At 39.0% G+C, this 15,933-nt stretch overlaps 1 protein-coding gene across 1 annotated transcript in view; it reads right to left on the bottom strand.

The window, feature by feature from the left end:
* Positions 1-15,933, bottom strand: part of CRB1 (crumbs cell polarity complex component 1) — a 50,470-nt gene that overhangs the window by 12,233 nt on the left and 22,304 nt on the right. Inside the window, 3 exon segments of the mRNA XM_074316680.1 lie at positions 2,307-2,937; positions 2,940-3,015; positions 3,017-3,255. Coding sequence (XP_074172781.1) covers positions 2,307-2,937; positions 2,940-3,015; positions 3,017-3,255 — 946 coding nt within the window.

The following is a 15,933-nucleotide window of genomic DNA, read 5'->3' as shown; positions in this document are numbered from 1 at the left end:
GTAAGCAGAGGTTTGGGCCACTACACTTGGCAGGCACAATGGTATAAAAAAAAAAATCAGTCATGGAGTGGGCCTCTTTTCTATCTAAGAAACTGTAATTGTGAGAGGAGAAGATTCTCAAAGTCTAGATGTATGACTGAAGATAAAAATGATATAATCATCTACAAATCAAATATTATCCAGAAGGCAAGAGGTCAGCGACACATTCTTTCTGAACATTATTTTGGAAGCTCCATATTCTTAGACACAGTAAACACAAAGTGGGCTGAGATACCCTGACGGACAGTCCTAGGAACTGAGCTTTGAGAAACACTCTCTTTTTGAGCTTTGAGAAACGTCTCTTCCCTCTTGCATGCACAATGTGCAATGACAGAAAGATGCCATGTTTTCATTAGGGCTCGTAAGCATCTTTTATAATGGGGATAAACACCCAGCAAACATTCCTCATAGATAACAGCAAATACAGAATATTTTCATCTTATGCCTAAGAGGCGATATGAAAAATGTAATTTTCCTTAACCTTGTACTGAGGACTTTCAGAAAGAGAAGCTCTGACAGAACTCCCTCCCTACAGACGTATCTTTTGAAGCCGAGGGTTTTCATGAGGGTTAAACTGTTGTTTCCAGTGCTATAGAGGGGAAAGAAACTGGGGGACGTGGGGGTGGGTAACCAATTCGAAAACTTGGTTTAAACCTTCATGAGATTCCAAGTTGGAAAAAAATAAACTAAAGGAAACCAGAAACCCACTGGAGTGGCATCTTTTGACTCTAATTACCAGGACAGTCAGCACCACCATGGTCAGTATTAACTTTGTGGGTCACTGCCTTTGGAAGCCAGTCAAAATGAGTCAACATCTGTTTGTTATTTTGAATATGTAGTAAAAGTATTGCCTTGGGTCAATTACATTTTTCTTCAAAAAGTGAACATTGCCTCAACGTAATTTCCCCTTTTCTCCTTTAAAAAGAAATCACCAAACAACTTGCCACTCCATGTAAAATATTACAGAGAGCGGGTAGATGCCATATCTCATTGTCACACAGGTCCCTGATTTGTAATGAATATTGTGGTCAGTGGAGAGACCCGAGAATCGTTTCTAATAATTCTTAGCCACTCGGACATGGAATTGGCTATAGGCTAAGACTGGTTTTAATTTTACTTCTTACAAAGCAGAGAAGACTATTTACCAGATGTTGTCCTACTTCAGGTTCCTCTAAAATCTTGGAGTAAATTACAGCGGGACTTCAAAGCCGTCTGTCGCAATTACCTCTCAGACATTTTCAATCCGTGATAATAATAATAAAAAGGAACAGGTATGTATTGATCACTATCAACAGCAATCTTTGGGACGATGTTGGAAGTTAAGGGTTTTGAAATACATTTCAAGCTGGGATTGGCTAGGGAAATGAGATCAATTAGTTTATGGCATCTACCAAGTTTCACTGTTGTTGTTACTTCCCATGTTTTCTTTTTTTCTTTCCTTTTTGTTCTCTTAAGACACCTAGGTTCAAGATCCGTTTTCTCCAATGCAACCCTGGAAAATATACCTTTGAATAAACTGGTGGTTTATAACAATGCTAAAGTTAAGCCTGGTTTTGGAGCAAGTGAGAATTTCATAGATACCATGTTTCCCTGAAAATAAGACCTAGCCAGACCATCAGCTCTAACGCGTCTTTTGGAGCAAAAATTAATACGACTCAGTATTATATTATATTATATTATATTATATTATATTATATTATATTATATTATGTTATACCGGGTCTTACATTATATTAAAACAAGACCAGTCTTATATTAAGTTTTGCTCCAAAAGACGGTGGTCCAGCTAGGTCTTATTTTCGGAGAGCTGATGGTCCGGCTAGGTCTTTTTTTTGGGGAAACATGGTAGGAGAGCAAGGAAGTAAACCTTTACTAAACATCTACTGTGCCGTAGATATTGTGCTAGTAGTTTCCATGACTAGTTTCTAAATAATCCAAAAGATTATTTCTCTTTCAAATAAGATTTCCAATACATTTCTGATACATGCAAATGGTGAAATTGTAATAACATTTTGTAAATACCAAGATCAAAACCCGTTTGGAGAGGAGCTATCGGCTTATTTTTTTTCTTCTCTGAGTGAAACCCTGGTATCCTATGAATCCACTCGACATTGATTAGTGCCCATCACTAGCCTCTTGGTCTCTGCCATCAGTAGGCAGCCACTGCAGATGTCCTGAGGGGTCATCTGTCTGGTAACAGGCAGAGGCAGGCTGGCCGGTTTGGTGGCTGGTCTGGGGCACAGTGCCCTGGACACCCAGCCCTCGCTCAGCTCCCGCCTCCATAGGGCCTGTGGTGGTCACGCCAGTAGCTGAGCCACAGGTTGGTGCCGCATCCTCGGTTGTGACAAGGGTGGCCTTCGCACCAGTCCTTTCGCACACAGCCTGCCCTGACGTTGAACGATGAGCCAGATAAGATGTTCTCCGGGGTAATGAGAGTCACATCAACGTGAAGGTCTTGGAGGCAGCCTACGAAGGAAGTTGTGGGTGGTAGGTTATAGATGTTGAGCGGGGCAGCACTGCTGTTGGCCGTTTCCACAGGTAAACCACCCAGAAAGGAGTTTTGTAAGCACATACTGATCGCTGCTGATCTCGAATGGAGAAGGGCTGTCGTGACGCACGGGTCCATACAGGCGTCATCCAGTAAAATGAGGGTCGCGTTCTGTGCAAACATGACCTCCACTGAATGCCACGCTCCGTCACTGGTGTTGTGGGAAATAGACAGCAGCGCCTTTGACGTACTATGGACTTGAATTCCTAAGTGAATGTGGCCACCTAGAAACTCCAGCATTATAAAAGCATCCTTGTGACCTCGGAAAAGGAGAAGTGCCCTTGGCTGAACAGCCCGAGACCTGAGGGCTACATTACAGACTGAGCCCGTGGCTGTTACTGAGCCACTGGTACCCACAGGAAGCCACTGCTTTCAAAAGACAGTGTGGTAACAGTTTCCCACACTGACCCAGAGTAGCCAGATGGAACTGAAGCAACTGAATCCATGCTGGCCATTTTGGACGTGAGGAATGCATAGTCCATGATTTCGACACTGGTGATGGGTACAACCCAGGAGAATCTCAGAACAGTCCCTTCCTCCATAGAATGTTCCAGACCGATTATCAAATGGGCAATGGCAAGTATAATTCCCAGGCAAGTTCTCAAAAGTGCCACCATTTTGGCAAGGGCTTGAAAAGCATTTATCCATGTCTTTTCCACAGTGGATTCCTGTTGCACAATAAAGAGTAAGTTGAAATTACATATATTCAGGTAAGAAATAATAATTTTCATGTATAATCCTGTGGAAGTACAGAACTAACTCAGGTTTAGGACTGTAATGAAATAAAATGCGACTAGTTATTGAGGAAGCCAATGTCTATTCTATCATTCTCCGTGTATTGTGTAGAGAAATGCAGTCATGGCAGACTTCAAATTCTTCTAGAAATAGATTACTTGCCCAATATAGTGGTTGCCTCAGACTACCATTGTTAGACATATGTGTGACACTGAATATTGTAAAAATGACAAAAGAAAAAGATTGCTCTTGGCAGCAATGCTATTAGGTTGGTGCAAAAGTAATAGCGGTTTTTGCAATTGTGTTTAACCTTTTAAACCACAATTACTTTTGCACCAACCTAATACACATTGTTTACCTGGGGATTCTATTCTCGGATATTGTTTATCTGGTCCTGGGCTGCGGATTTCACTCTATCCTACTTGGGAGCACTGATTTTGCCATCTACCTTATTTGTAGCTCTCCATAATCCCTAAAACCAATGTTTTTCTAGACATACATAGTCTAGACAACACTCACCGTGGAGGGCTTCTCGGGGGAATGGAAGATCCCATTTCCTCTTCTCCATGATCCCGGATAAACCATGAAATCTACCCCATAACAAGCTCTGGCTTATAGTTTCTTCACTTTCTTTTACTCTTTGTCCTGATTCCAAGTCAAAGAAAGATATCTAATTATAGAATTATTCAAATCCATTTGATCAAAGTAACAAGAAGGAATATAACACTTTTTAAGAGTGACGGTTATCATTTTTCCAGTGAAGTTCTAGTGAACAGATAGTGTTACAAAAATGGGCATGTGTAGAGCACTTTGTGATTCCCCCCACCTTCAACCACATCATGTGTCTGTTCAAGACAGATATTCTTAGTTCTCTTTCACAAAAGAAATCGAGGCTTAGAAAATTTGAAGTCTAAACTCCAGAGCACATCTACAATCTGGTTTCTAGGTTCTTAAAAATCCAATCTGACACTCTGTGTTTCACTTGATACTTTAGTGCCTTCTTGTTCATTGTTATTATAAGGTATGTCTCATTTTGCCATTTAGCTCTATGCCTAAATTGATGTGTTTTATAATTTAACCAAAAGGCTCTTCTATTGATAATGATAGATCTGAATCTCAGCGGGGCTGTGAGCAGGTCCATTCACTTGTGTGTCTGTTTCTTCATCTACAAAATGGGCTTAATAATATTAGTAGGATAATTGACCCTTGGACAACATGGGTTTGAACTGTGTGGGTCCACTCATATGCAAACATTTTCCAGTAAATATATTAGAAACATTTTTGGAGGATTGCGACAATTTGAAAAATTGTCTCTTCAGACTGGGCTGGTTTGGGAAGGCTTTCTAAGATTTAATATAGATTTTCAAGTATGGATCAGATTGACAAAGAGGAATGTGAAAACAACTGAATTCCTAAAAACTCATCAGTGGAAAAGCATAAGACATTTAGAGATGAACGTGAGTTTGTCAGTCTGGTTGGCATGGAGGATTTATGTAGGAAAATCAAGTAAAACAGATTCAACAGAGCCAAATTGGAGAATGTCTAGGAATTTACAGTGTTTAATGATTTGTTTAATGTTTATTATTTGCTTGTTTATTTGTTTATTTTCTGAAGGCAGTGGAGAAAAATGGAAGACCAACATGTTTTTCAAACAGATCAATGTCACAGGGATACGTAACAGAGAGAAGTGAGCAGAGACCAGGGACAGGACGACCAGCTAGACAGGTATTAAAATTGTCCACGCCTAAGACTATTAGGATCTGACATAGGACATTTATGTCCTTAGAAGTACAGTACCCTGTCATTTCTTCTTGGTCAGCAAATACGTGCCAATGATAGTACTTTCTTTACTATTGCTTACTGTACTTTGTCTCATAATTTCTAAAGGTTACACATTTATATTTCACAAAATAATTAACAATAACTTGATTATGTATTTCCTTTAAACAGAAAAGCTAGTTTTAAATTTTATCATCATGGAAAAAGAAGAGAGAAAGCCTGAATTAAGGTCAATAATCTGAAGAAAAGAAACAGAATTAGAGATTAAAAGTAGAATGGTAAGCAGTAATTTATGCTTGTTTAAAATCAGCTCTATTGACGTCTCCAAAGGAAACAAAATTCAGACATATTTATTTGACGAACCCAGGGAAACTAAAAGTGGGGAAAAAATTGAAACTTTTTTTATTGGCTATTTGACTGGCTCTGGCAAAAACAAGACCTGTTGTCCATGGAGATGAAAGGATTAGTTAGTGTGTATGGGGTTACCGGTGTCACTCAGCCATCTTTATTGGGTATTTTAGTTGACAATGAATTGGTTATTTATATCGAAGTATTTAGTATGAAGTGGATTAGTTGAAGCTTACTGTCATCTTGTTTATGTGAGGTCAACTTATTTAATTTACTAAAAACTATCACTTCATTTTATTTTTCTAACATTCTTTTAGTTTAGTGTCTGATTCCATAATAAGATTATATTTCAAAAATAATCGTGATATGGAAAAGTGCTACTATCTGGTATATCCCATGTTTTCATCAGAATAAATTATATTAATGGATAAAAAGGACATAGACTTTATGTTTAACATAAATGTCATTGGGTTTCAAATGACTTTTGCTATAATTCTTACTTTATTTAAAGTCATAATTAATGAAATATCTAATAGAAAATTATTTCCACAAAACATACACAAATAAGTTTTGTCTTTCTCTATTTTAATTGACTTTATTGTTTTAGTTTAGTAAATAGATATCCAAGGAAAAAAATTAAAGACCAAGGGCTCAATGCATAAGTATTTCCTTTCCTCATTACTTTGAGTAACTTTCTCTTACTCAAAAGTTCTAATTTTCATTTGACGGTAATATCGATTATAGCATTAACATTAGTTGCTAAATAAACATCTTTAAAACTCTAACAAGGTGACCAATTAACTTATACAAGTAATAAGAAAAGAGGGAGTTACCTGAGAGTATTGCCATTAAAATGGGAAAACCACGTGTCCTGGCTCCAAACATTTTTCTATAAAAATATACCCATCCAAACACCCACTAGGCCGACAGAGTGAGTCCCTGCTGATTTGGTACCATCTCCAAAAGTGTGGGCTGGCTCTTCAGTGTCACCTCTTCCTCCCAGGTAGAGGGTGAGGACTTAGTTTTGACTTATTTACCCCCAAGCTGGACCAGCAGGGCTTACTGTGCGACCCGCCTGTGCCACTTACCACGCAGACTTATTATACTGTTAGATCCTCTCCCCATTTACCATGTGGCACCTCCCCTTTCTGAGTCACACTAGTGAGTGACCCCACTCAGCACATTGACACTACTGCCATGGAAACATGAGTTTGGGAAGAACCTAAATACCGATCGGTATTTTACGTAACTTCCATGATGGAGAATAAGAGCTTGGTTCTATTTTCTTCACAATGATGGAAAAATGCTGCTTTTCATTTTAATTTTTTTCTGTTTTGCTTTGGAACAGTAGTTAAGAAATTCATAACTTCAAATCTATTGACAATCTATGCAGGGGGTGGAAACGAAAAATTAAGAAAATCATAGGGGCTTTCATTAGACTTAACCTGGATTGGGGCAAGAGTATCTGTGTGACACTCTCAGACTTACAGTCCACCCTCTGTCAGAGAATAACTACCCTCTGTTAGTCTTAAATACAGTGGTGTTTGATTGTATACACCAGGACCATTGGAATCGGTGATGTGTGGGACGTGCTAAGTGTACCTGGACCCTTTTTCACAGTTTCAGAGAGGGGGACCTGAGGACCTGTAGAGGTTCGCCTGGACAGCCCAGGCCGAGCGGTTGCTAGGACCCCAGAAGTACCACAGGGCAAAATAGGAGCAAATCTTAAGGCCTCATTGCAAAACAGCATAGGACATGACATAGCTTATACTAATAACAAAAGTCATCGATTAAATACAAAATTGCATGCAACATTTTATGGCTTCTTCAATGCATTTCTTCCAGTAAAGCAAGCAAATGTATAAGAGAACTCACAGGGGCTTTCATTAGACTTAACCTGAAATATTTTCATGCCAAATGAAACATTTTCATGCAAAATGATGAAAACAATTTACCACAAGAATTATAAAAATATGTTATCTTAAGTGCTCTTTTGTGTGGGCCACTCCCAACCTCAATGGTAGCAGGAAAATGTGGTGTTCCTATTGGTGATTTACTTTGTTTATTAAGGTTTTATATGGGAATAGCATAATGCATGGGATTATCTCTCCAGTTTTTATTCCTTTGTCCTATTTTATTATTACACCATTTTAAAGTTATGATTCAAGAGACACATACACATACTGTGTAGACCTCACATTTGTTCAGAACCATGCGGTAGCTCAAATAAAAAATTCGGAACCTAGAAGAAGATTCGATTCAGTCTATTGTGTGAAAAGTAGTCTGAGATCTTCAAACGAAAGACAAAATAGCTAAAAAAAGGCTTTGCATTTCAGTTCTACATTTCACTTGATTTTGCACTTCAGAAGTGACCCTTTGAAGCTCAGTGGATCTAGGTAAGTGATTTTTACTTATTTTATGGACTAACAATGAGAAAATACAGCATTGCACAGGCTCACTCTTGTTGTCTTTACTTTGAAAAGTAATTTCAGAGAAACTCAATCCAGTTCAGCCAGAACTATCGTAATTGGCTTTGATCAGTAAATCATCAGAAATGGCTCTGCTCTTGCTTAGTCCTTTCCCCCTCTTCTTGTCAACGTGAGTGATTAAACACAGAGTTATGGTGAATTACGAAAATCGGCTTGGTATTGGCCTGGATGTGTCGCTATGCCATGGAATGTCTGCCTTCTCTCTGCCATGGTAAGAACTGGCTTTGCATTCTTCAGCAGTGCTGATGGCCGTTTCTCAGAAATTTCCCAATATTTTGGTTCTGCACAGCCACAAAAATAATGTCAAGGTAAATTACTGCCCTGGTAAGACCTGATGTTCAGGTCTATACGCTCTTTCCAATCTGGCTTTTATTTATTCCCCCAGAATTATGTTTCATTGCCCACTACATAAATGGTCTGGATGAAACATTTTAGTAGAAGAAAAATTCAAGCCCGTACAAAGCTCTCTCCCTCTCCCCACGTATTCAAAAGTCCCAGCTTCCTTTCGGGGGTCCACTTAGCCGGTCTCTACCCCATGGAACGCCTTCCCTGAGAACTCTCTCATGCAGTGTCCTGCAGCACCACAGGCTCGTCTGTAGGGGGCCCGTCTAGACTACAGTTAGGCGCCACTTAACACAGGGACAGGTCTGAAAAATGCGTCATTGGGCGATGTCGTCATAGTGTGATCACCATAGAGGCACGGACACAAACCTAATGGTTTGGTCTATCCCACACCTAGGCGATAGGTTACAGCCTGGTGCGCCTGGGCTGCAAACCTACACAGCATTTACTGTGCTGAGTACTGTAGGCAACTGTAACATTGGTCAGTACTTGTGCATCTAAACCTAGAAAAGGTACTGTAAGAACATGGTAAAAAATGATGACAATTGGAACACCTACACAGGATCCTTGGCATGAATGGAGCCCGCAGGACTGGTGAGTCGGCGAGTGAGTGGTGAGTGGATGTGAAGACCTGGGACACAGCTGTCCACCACTGGCCACTTTATAAACCCTGTACACCAGCCTCACCACAAACACATGGTGCGTTTAGCTGCAACATTTCGACAGCTAGGACGTCACTAGGTGATAGGAATTTTTCAGCTCCATTATAATCTTATGGGAATACTGCATCTGTGTAGTCTGTCGTTGACCAAAATGTCATTTTTTGGCAAATGACTGTACCTCTAACTGCATTATAAGACTTGAAAGTGTGAAGGCCTCTTTCTAGCTTTACTTTCTAGTATACTTATACAATACAGTAGAGTTTACTGTATACTGTAAACTGTACTATACAGAAGTTGTTGTATATACACTTATATACAGTATATATATATGTTGTGTATACAGTAGTGTAGTTGGTGAAGTGTGTCCAATACTGTCATAAGTTTCCAAAGTTAAAACAAACATGCATTCACACATACAAGAAGAGTTGCAGTGGAAGACAGCTCTAGTTTTTATGCAAGAGTTCTGGCCCTGACATTCATACATATCTAAAGTATCCATGAACGAAAATCACAAATCTATCAATCTCTTGAAAATATATGAAATATTTTGTGATTTTTCATTATCATATTTGTTCTGGGAGAGAATTTACATTAGTGACTCTTTAGTAGCATAAGAAATGCTCAGTGAGGATGTGTGTTGAAAAATTACAGATTCCTGAGATATATCTCGAGAACTTTTGATTCTGTAAATCCGGATGAGGTCCGGATATCTGCATTTTTACAAGCATCCCAAGTAATTCTGATAATGGTTCACCTCAAAATGGTCTAAAATCTCAACAGGTTTTCAAAGGGATATTTTATCCAAAAAAAGCCCAAGAGACTCTGAAGGAAAGAAAACTCTCCTAGATATAAATTTTATCTACCCATTTAAAATGCATAATTTTGGGGAGCCTGATTTTGGGTTGACATTTTAAACTGTCCCTAACCAATGACAATGGCATTCAGAACAAACAAATAAGTTGATGGAGGTTTCTTGTTAACAATCTGGAACTACTCCAGCAAAATATTTCTTTGAAATTACTATTGGGCAAAACGTGAAGTCTCCACTATACCATGGATCGTACCATATGCTTCTTACTAACTGATTAAATCTCATTCTGTCCTTCATAAAATAAACAGAATATATTAAGTATGCAACAAGGAATTTCCCTCCATATCTTGTCTTTGCTCTAGTTGCCTTAGGAACTAACCAAGGCACAAACACCGAGATATGACTTGTAAATGCCCATCTCGTTTGAGCTCACCCTAATATTTGTGCTCTTCTGCCATAAAATGGGATTTCTGTGAGTGGTTTACACTCCCTCCCGGATAGAAATGGACAAATAGAGACTGACAGCTCGTCCTGTCACTGACCAGAAATAGTGTTCCTGCATTGAAAGTGATTCTAATAACACAGAAATCAAGAAAGATTCTTTAAAAGGGAATAGCAAAAAAGCAAATTGAAGGTTAATGTTACTAGAATTTTTAATAAATTATAACATAATTATATGAATTAATATATAACTATAATTTATTTTCTTAGTGTAAAATAAGCACTTTTATAATAGGTATGATATACATATATATACATATATGTATATCATACCTATTATATATACATATATACGTATATATGTGTATATGTGTATATATGTATATATACATATACATAATACCACCCAAAATTTCATAAATTTTATGGGAATTTTCTAAATGGATGCCTAAACACTGTTTATATATAGTAAGATTTTAAAATTGATCTTGAGACCATTCTTGTAGTTTTGAAAGAAAAAATATTTCAACAGAAGCACCTTTTATTACTATATACTCACCTATCTGTATTCTGTTTTCCCAATGCTTATTTAAAAACGTTTTGTAGAGTAAGCAGTTTGGAAAAAAAGAAAAGAACAGACCAATGTGACTTAATCTTCCTAAAAATTCCATTCTTGCGAATGGAGGTCGAGTTTATAAAGTTCTGTGATTGGAATAATATGTCATAGCCCAAACATTTTAAATTCCAGTGGGTGAAACATGATCTATAGCAATAGTCTGAACTATTTGGGCAACACTTTCTCAGTAGGAGTTTGGTTACTTAAATCCTTTAAATCCTTAGACCTTTTTTAGTAAAATAATAGTATTTTTTTCCCTATTGGTTTCACCTCTTAAATAATGAATTTTTATCCTTTGAATAAATGACCACTTTTAAAGCAATTAGTCGTGCTGAGGGTACCTGGTACATTCGTCTAGATTTACAAAGGAAAATTGAAAACAGCCCAGCTGTTTCACTGCAGACATTAGCTACTGAGCAAGTCTGGCCACCGGTTCTCTGGTGGAGCTGCAGCTAGGCTCCTTGCTCTTTACTTGTGGGGTTTTCACCTAGCACATCGAAGAGGTTGGGGTCCTAACGCTATTAACTTAGCAGCAGCAAACCTAGAGTTAAGAAACATAGTTTATATTGGTTCCCATGACTACTTCTAGAAAGGACGATAAAACATTGAGGAAGTAATGCTCTTGTTGTCTTGTCTTCATTCCTATGTCTCTTCTGCATGTGCTTTTGCATTTTAATCTATTTTCTAATCTGTGTTTTAACTCTAGGAAGACAAGTTCGCTTAATTTGATGTACAGCCCTCATTACATTTATTTTGTAATAGAGATACTCGATTTAATTATCCAGTGTATGTTTGGATGCTAGTACACAGTATATGCGTTTATAGATGCATATTATTTTCCCCAGGGCACAGTATCTTCTTCTTGGGTGTTATTTCACCAGGTGCCAAGTTCAAAGGCTACCTGCATTTGTAACCTGATTCCCTACTGGGCTTCTCTGGTGGCAGCCCCCGAAAATGAAATTCCCAAAGCTGCAGTTGCACGTTGTCATTTCCAGTAGGACTTAATTTCCTGGAGAGGGCAACTTCCCTGGTCCACTGAAGATCTGTCCAATTTCTGTCCAGTTGCACATCTTATACTTGATCCATAGTATTTTTTTAAGTTATATTTTATTACAAGCGTCTTGTCGTCATATTGATTCATTTAAGTGAGGCTTTAGAGCACCGTTGTTTTATGTTCCACGTTTTATGAAGCAGTAGTTTCAGGAAACAATTCATCCCATTTCCCTGTTCCCTTTCATTCTTGGGTCCTATCTTGGCATTCCACAATATTGCTAGCAGAGTTTGGAAAATGAAAATCCAGTAGTAACACCAGAAGAAATAATTATTATACCTACGAGTAGCTCACATTGCAACTATCATTGAGAAATGTATTTGTTTTCATTTGGACTATTTTCCAAAATAATTAAATACACACTTTCAAGTTGCCTCATTTTTACATTGTGCTAAGTACATCATTTGGAATATTTTCTATGTAATCTCTTTCTTTACTTCTCAGAGCGTGTTCAAGTGGAAAGGGTTGAAATATGGAAATTATGCAAGCAAATTATTTGAGCTGTCTTTGCAGCGTCAGTCCCTACCCAGCCCAACCCTTATGCTGGCTCTCTAGTTATCATCTTGTTAACCTGCCAATTTCTCACCAGCTACGCAATCCGAGACCTTAGCTAGAGCAAGATATAAGCAGCTATTTCCCTCACTTGCAAATGGGAAAATTCTATACATGTAATATACGTTAAAATATAAAAATCAAAAATATATTTAATGTGAAATTTAAATTAAAAGGCATATCTCTACATAATTGTATGTATGTAGTTTGGGGGTTTTGTATTGTCAGAGAGATAAATTAGAACTGTGGCAGAGAGGAAGAGCAGACAGCCGTCAGGTGGGAGCCACAGCATCCGGCACCTCTAGCTGCATGTGATGGGGAGCAACCGGGCTTCTTGAGTTGCTGTCCCTGGGATTCGGGTACCACAGGAGGCCGGATCCTGTACCAGCCTTGAAAGCCCGCCCCTGCCCTCATCCCTAATTGCTCATAGCTCCTTGAATACATTCCTTATTATAAAATGTGCCTTTGCCCCAGGATGTCTACATCTCAGCCACGAAGTCTGTAAGCAGGTTCCCCAACACACACAGTCCTGGACCCTCTTGGATGCTGACTTGATCTATCCAAGACTTGAACTTGGCCTGTCGCCCTGGTATGTGTTACTGTGGGAGGCTCTACTGCTTCCTTCCTGACATTTTTCTTGATTCTTCTTTGTTCCACCCGCAATGTGACTCACCGACACCTCTTAGAAAGCCTTTCGTTATGGCAATACACTTCAGGGAACTGGTTCCGTTCAACGGCAATATACAAGAAGTCAGACGCTTGGATGTGAAACACCCCAGAGTGGAATTTGTTATAAAGTTTCAGGCTGCAACTCTCAGAAACCAAGATGCCTCGAGTCTGTGGCGTTATAGATGATGCTCACCTTGCCTGTTAACAGCGGAACTACAAGGCAACTCCAAACATTCGTTTCCATTTGAACTTCTTCTGATGTAATCATCTTCCATTACAGTGACAACTTCACAGCAGAAACTTGGTTTGCTTTTTTTATACTCTTCGAAATGATAGCATTAAACAACCCTTCTGAAGGGATCGGAAGAAACCACATGAAATTTATGAGACTCTGTCCAGCTGTAGACCCTTTGCCCTTCCATCAAAGTTGGGCGAAATTAGCCTGTGGGATCAATAGTTATTATAGGAGGTGGGCAGGCCAACCAGGCAGATGATTGTATAAGGCTTCTTTCCTGAGGATACCACACTAAAAACAAATTTGTTTTCACTCCAACAGCGTCCTCAGGGAATTGCCGAGTGTGAGCTGTTTGATGAATCCCACTTTTGAGAGAGATTGGGTTGTTTCTAACGGGCTGTGAAAGGGCTGTGTTTCTAGCCCCCAGGTGGATTCTCTTCCTTGTTCTAATTGCAGTCAGCATGTAATGCCCTGCACTGTGGACTGTGGCACTGTTTGTCTTCCACTCTTGCCTGCGGAAGTAGTTTCTGGGGAAAGGATTGCAACAATTCCTAGGAATTAGAAACAATTTTTGCTCCAAAATGTATAGACTCTGCAATGGATAAGTGACTATGTTTGCATAACCTTATTGTTACGTAAGCCCTGCCACCCTATAGAAAGGCCTCGAACTAGAAAATGTGATAGTTTTTTAGCAGGAAGTGTATTTATCTAAGAAGACATTGGATCACTGAGAATTAAGGAAAGACTCTCTTGCGTTGTCTTTTTCGTGAGAAAAGAAAGGCGGGGGGATTAAATATTTTGATTAGACTTTTTCCTTTCCCCCCAGCTTTACTGAGATATAAATGACATAATTTTGTGTGAATTTAAGGTCTACAAGATGACGTGTATAGTATTGTGAAATGATTACAACAGAGGGCCAGTTACATCCAGCACTTCATATATTTCCTTCTGAGTGTGTGGTCAGAACTTCTAAAACCTACTCTCTTAGCAAGTATGCAACACAGTCTAGTTAACTATTGTCACCATGCGGTACATGGCATTCTAAGAACTTACTAATCTTGTAACTGAAAGTTTGTATCCTTAACCACCCACCGTCACTCAATCCAGGAGAATTAAAGGTTGCCTAAAAATTCTAATAGTAATACTCTTACTACTAATAATAGCAGTGTATTTATAATAGTATATAATATTATTGTAATTAATATTAATAGACTATATCAATATTAATGTCAGTATGTTATTGACATTAGAAGATGTTGATATTGATGTTATATACAGAATATAGATTATTACTATCACAAGTAACCTATTGAAGTTGGCACCTTGAAGGGTGGGGCGATATGAGGAAAAAGGCTGAAAAAGGAGGGAAACCTGAACACTTGTTTTCTCTTTCCCAATTCTGTGACCTATAACATAGACATACGCGTTCCTGACAGAATATCACAGAGAATAACAAACAGCAGTTTTAAGAAATGCCTGGGTTATCTATTTACATTAAAAAACAACAACAAAAAACCAAAACATTGTTTTGCGAAAAACAATCCTCAACTGCTTTTGTTTAAATTACAATTTTGGACTCAATAACACCATTTTAACAAATGATAATGTACAATTGTACAACTCATTCAACTAATTAACCGTAGCAGTTTGTCTCAGGGCTCCAAGTTGCGATACAGAAAAGAAAAACCACACAAGGTTTGCCACGGCAGCATTTGAGAGAAAAATTCCCTTTTTTAGAAACAAGTTACCTGAATTAATGAGCTTAGCTGAGGCGCTGACTAAATCAGATCCTTTCCTCCCTGGAAACTCATCAGATGAGAAAATCCTTCAAAGGTTTCTGCTTGCCCTCTGAAGATCAGAGCAAGTCCCGTTTATTAAAAGTCTCTCCACCTTTAATGAAGGAGATTAGTTATACTGTGACTTTGTTCTATCCGGGAGCTTTGGCCAAGAGGAAAGATCAGTGACAGGACAGGTGGCACACAGGTCTGTGTGAGCGTGACTTCTGCGTGGGGACAAAGGGGCAGCAGAAAAATCACTGTGCCCAGACCTGTCCTCATTACCAGGCCTGCTCAACAATTAGTGTGAAATGCTTGGGGGAGTAATTGAGGTAGAACTGCTGTGTGCTGGCCAACAGTATTCTTATGGCCATTTCACTGTCGCTGTGGTGGACTTCACAGGAAGCTACTAAGGCCTGATGGGGGACGGATGAATGTTAAGTAACTTCAAGCAAAGATGACCCATACAGAATATAGAAAGTGCATTGAAGACACTGGGCCCATCTCAAGATGATGTGCTCTACACTTAGAATGAAGGCAAGAGTCATAAGCGGAACTGCCTACAAACACACACCCAGTGACCATCTGAAGTGGCCCTATGTTTCAGTTCCAGCTGCTGCAGCCAGGTTGTCAGGTGGGAATGTGGGTCCAGGCTTGTGGCTCTCTGTTCAGGTAGCAGCACGGCCCCCCTGGGGGTGTTTAGAGCCTGGGGGTTGGGGTTCACATCCCAATTGTGCCACCTGCTAGCTGTGTGACCCTGGAAAATTATTCGAGTCCATTAAAAAGTTCTTAGGACTCTCCACTGATTTGAAGGTTCAATAGTCATCATTCAGGATTATAT

Source organism: Rhinolophus sinicus, linkage group LG12 (genome assembly GCF_036562045.2).
Source record: "Rhinolophus sinicus isolate RSC01 linkage group LG12, ASM3656204v1, whole genome shotgun sequence".
Classification (NCBI taxonomy): Eukaryota; Metazoa; Chordata; class Mammalia; order Chiroptera; family Rhinolophidae; genus Rhinolophus; species Rhinolophus sinicus.
Note: the sequence above shows the minus strand (reverse complement) of the source record. Positions and strands in the feature narration are given on the sequence as shown.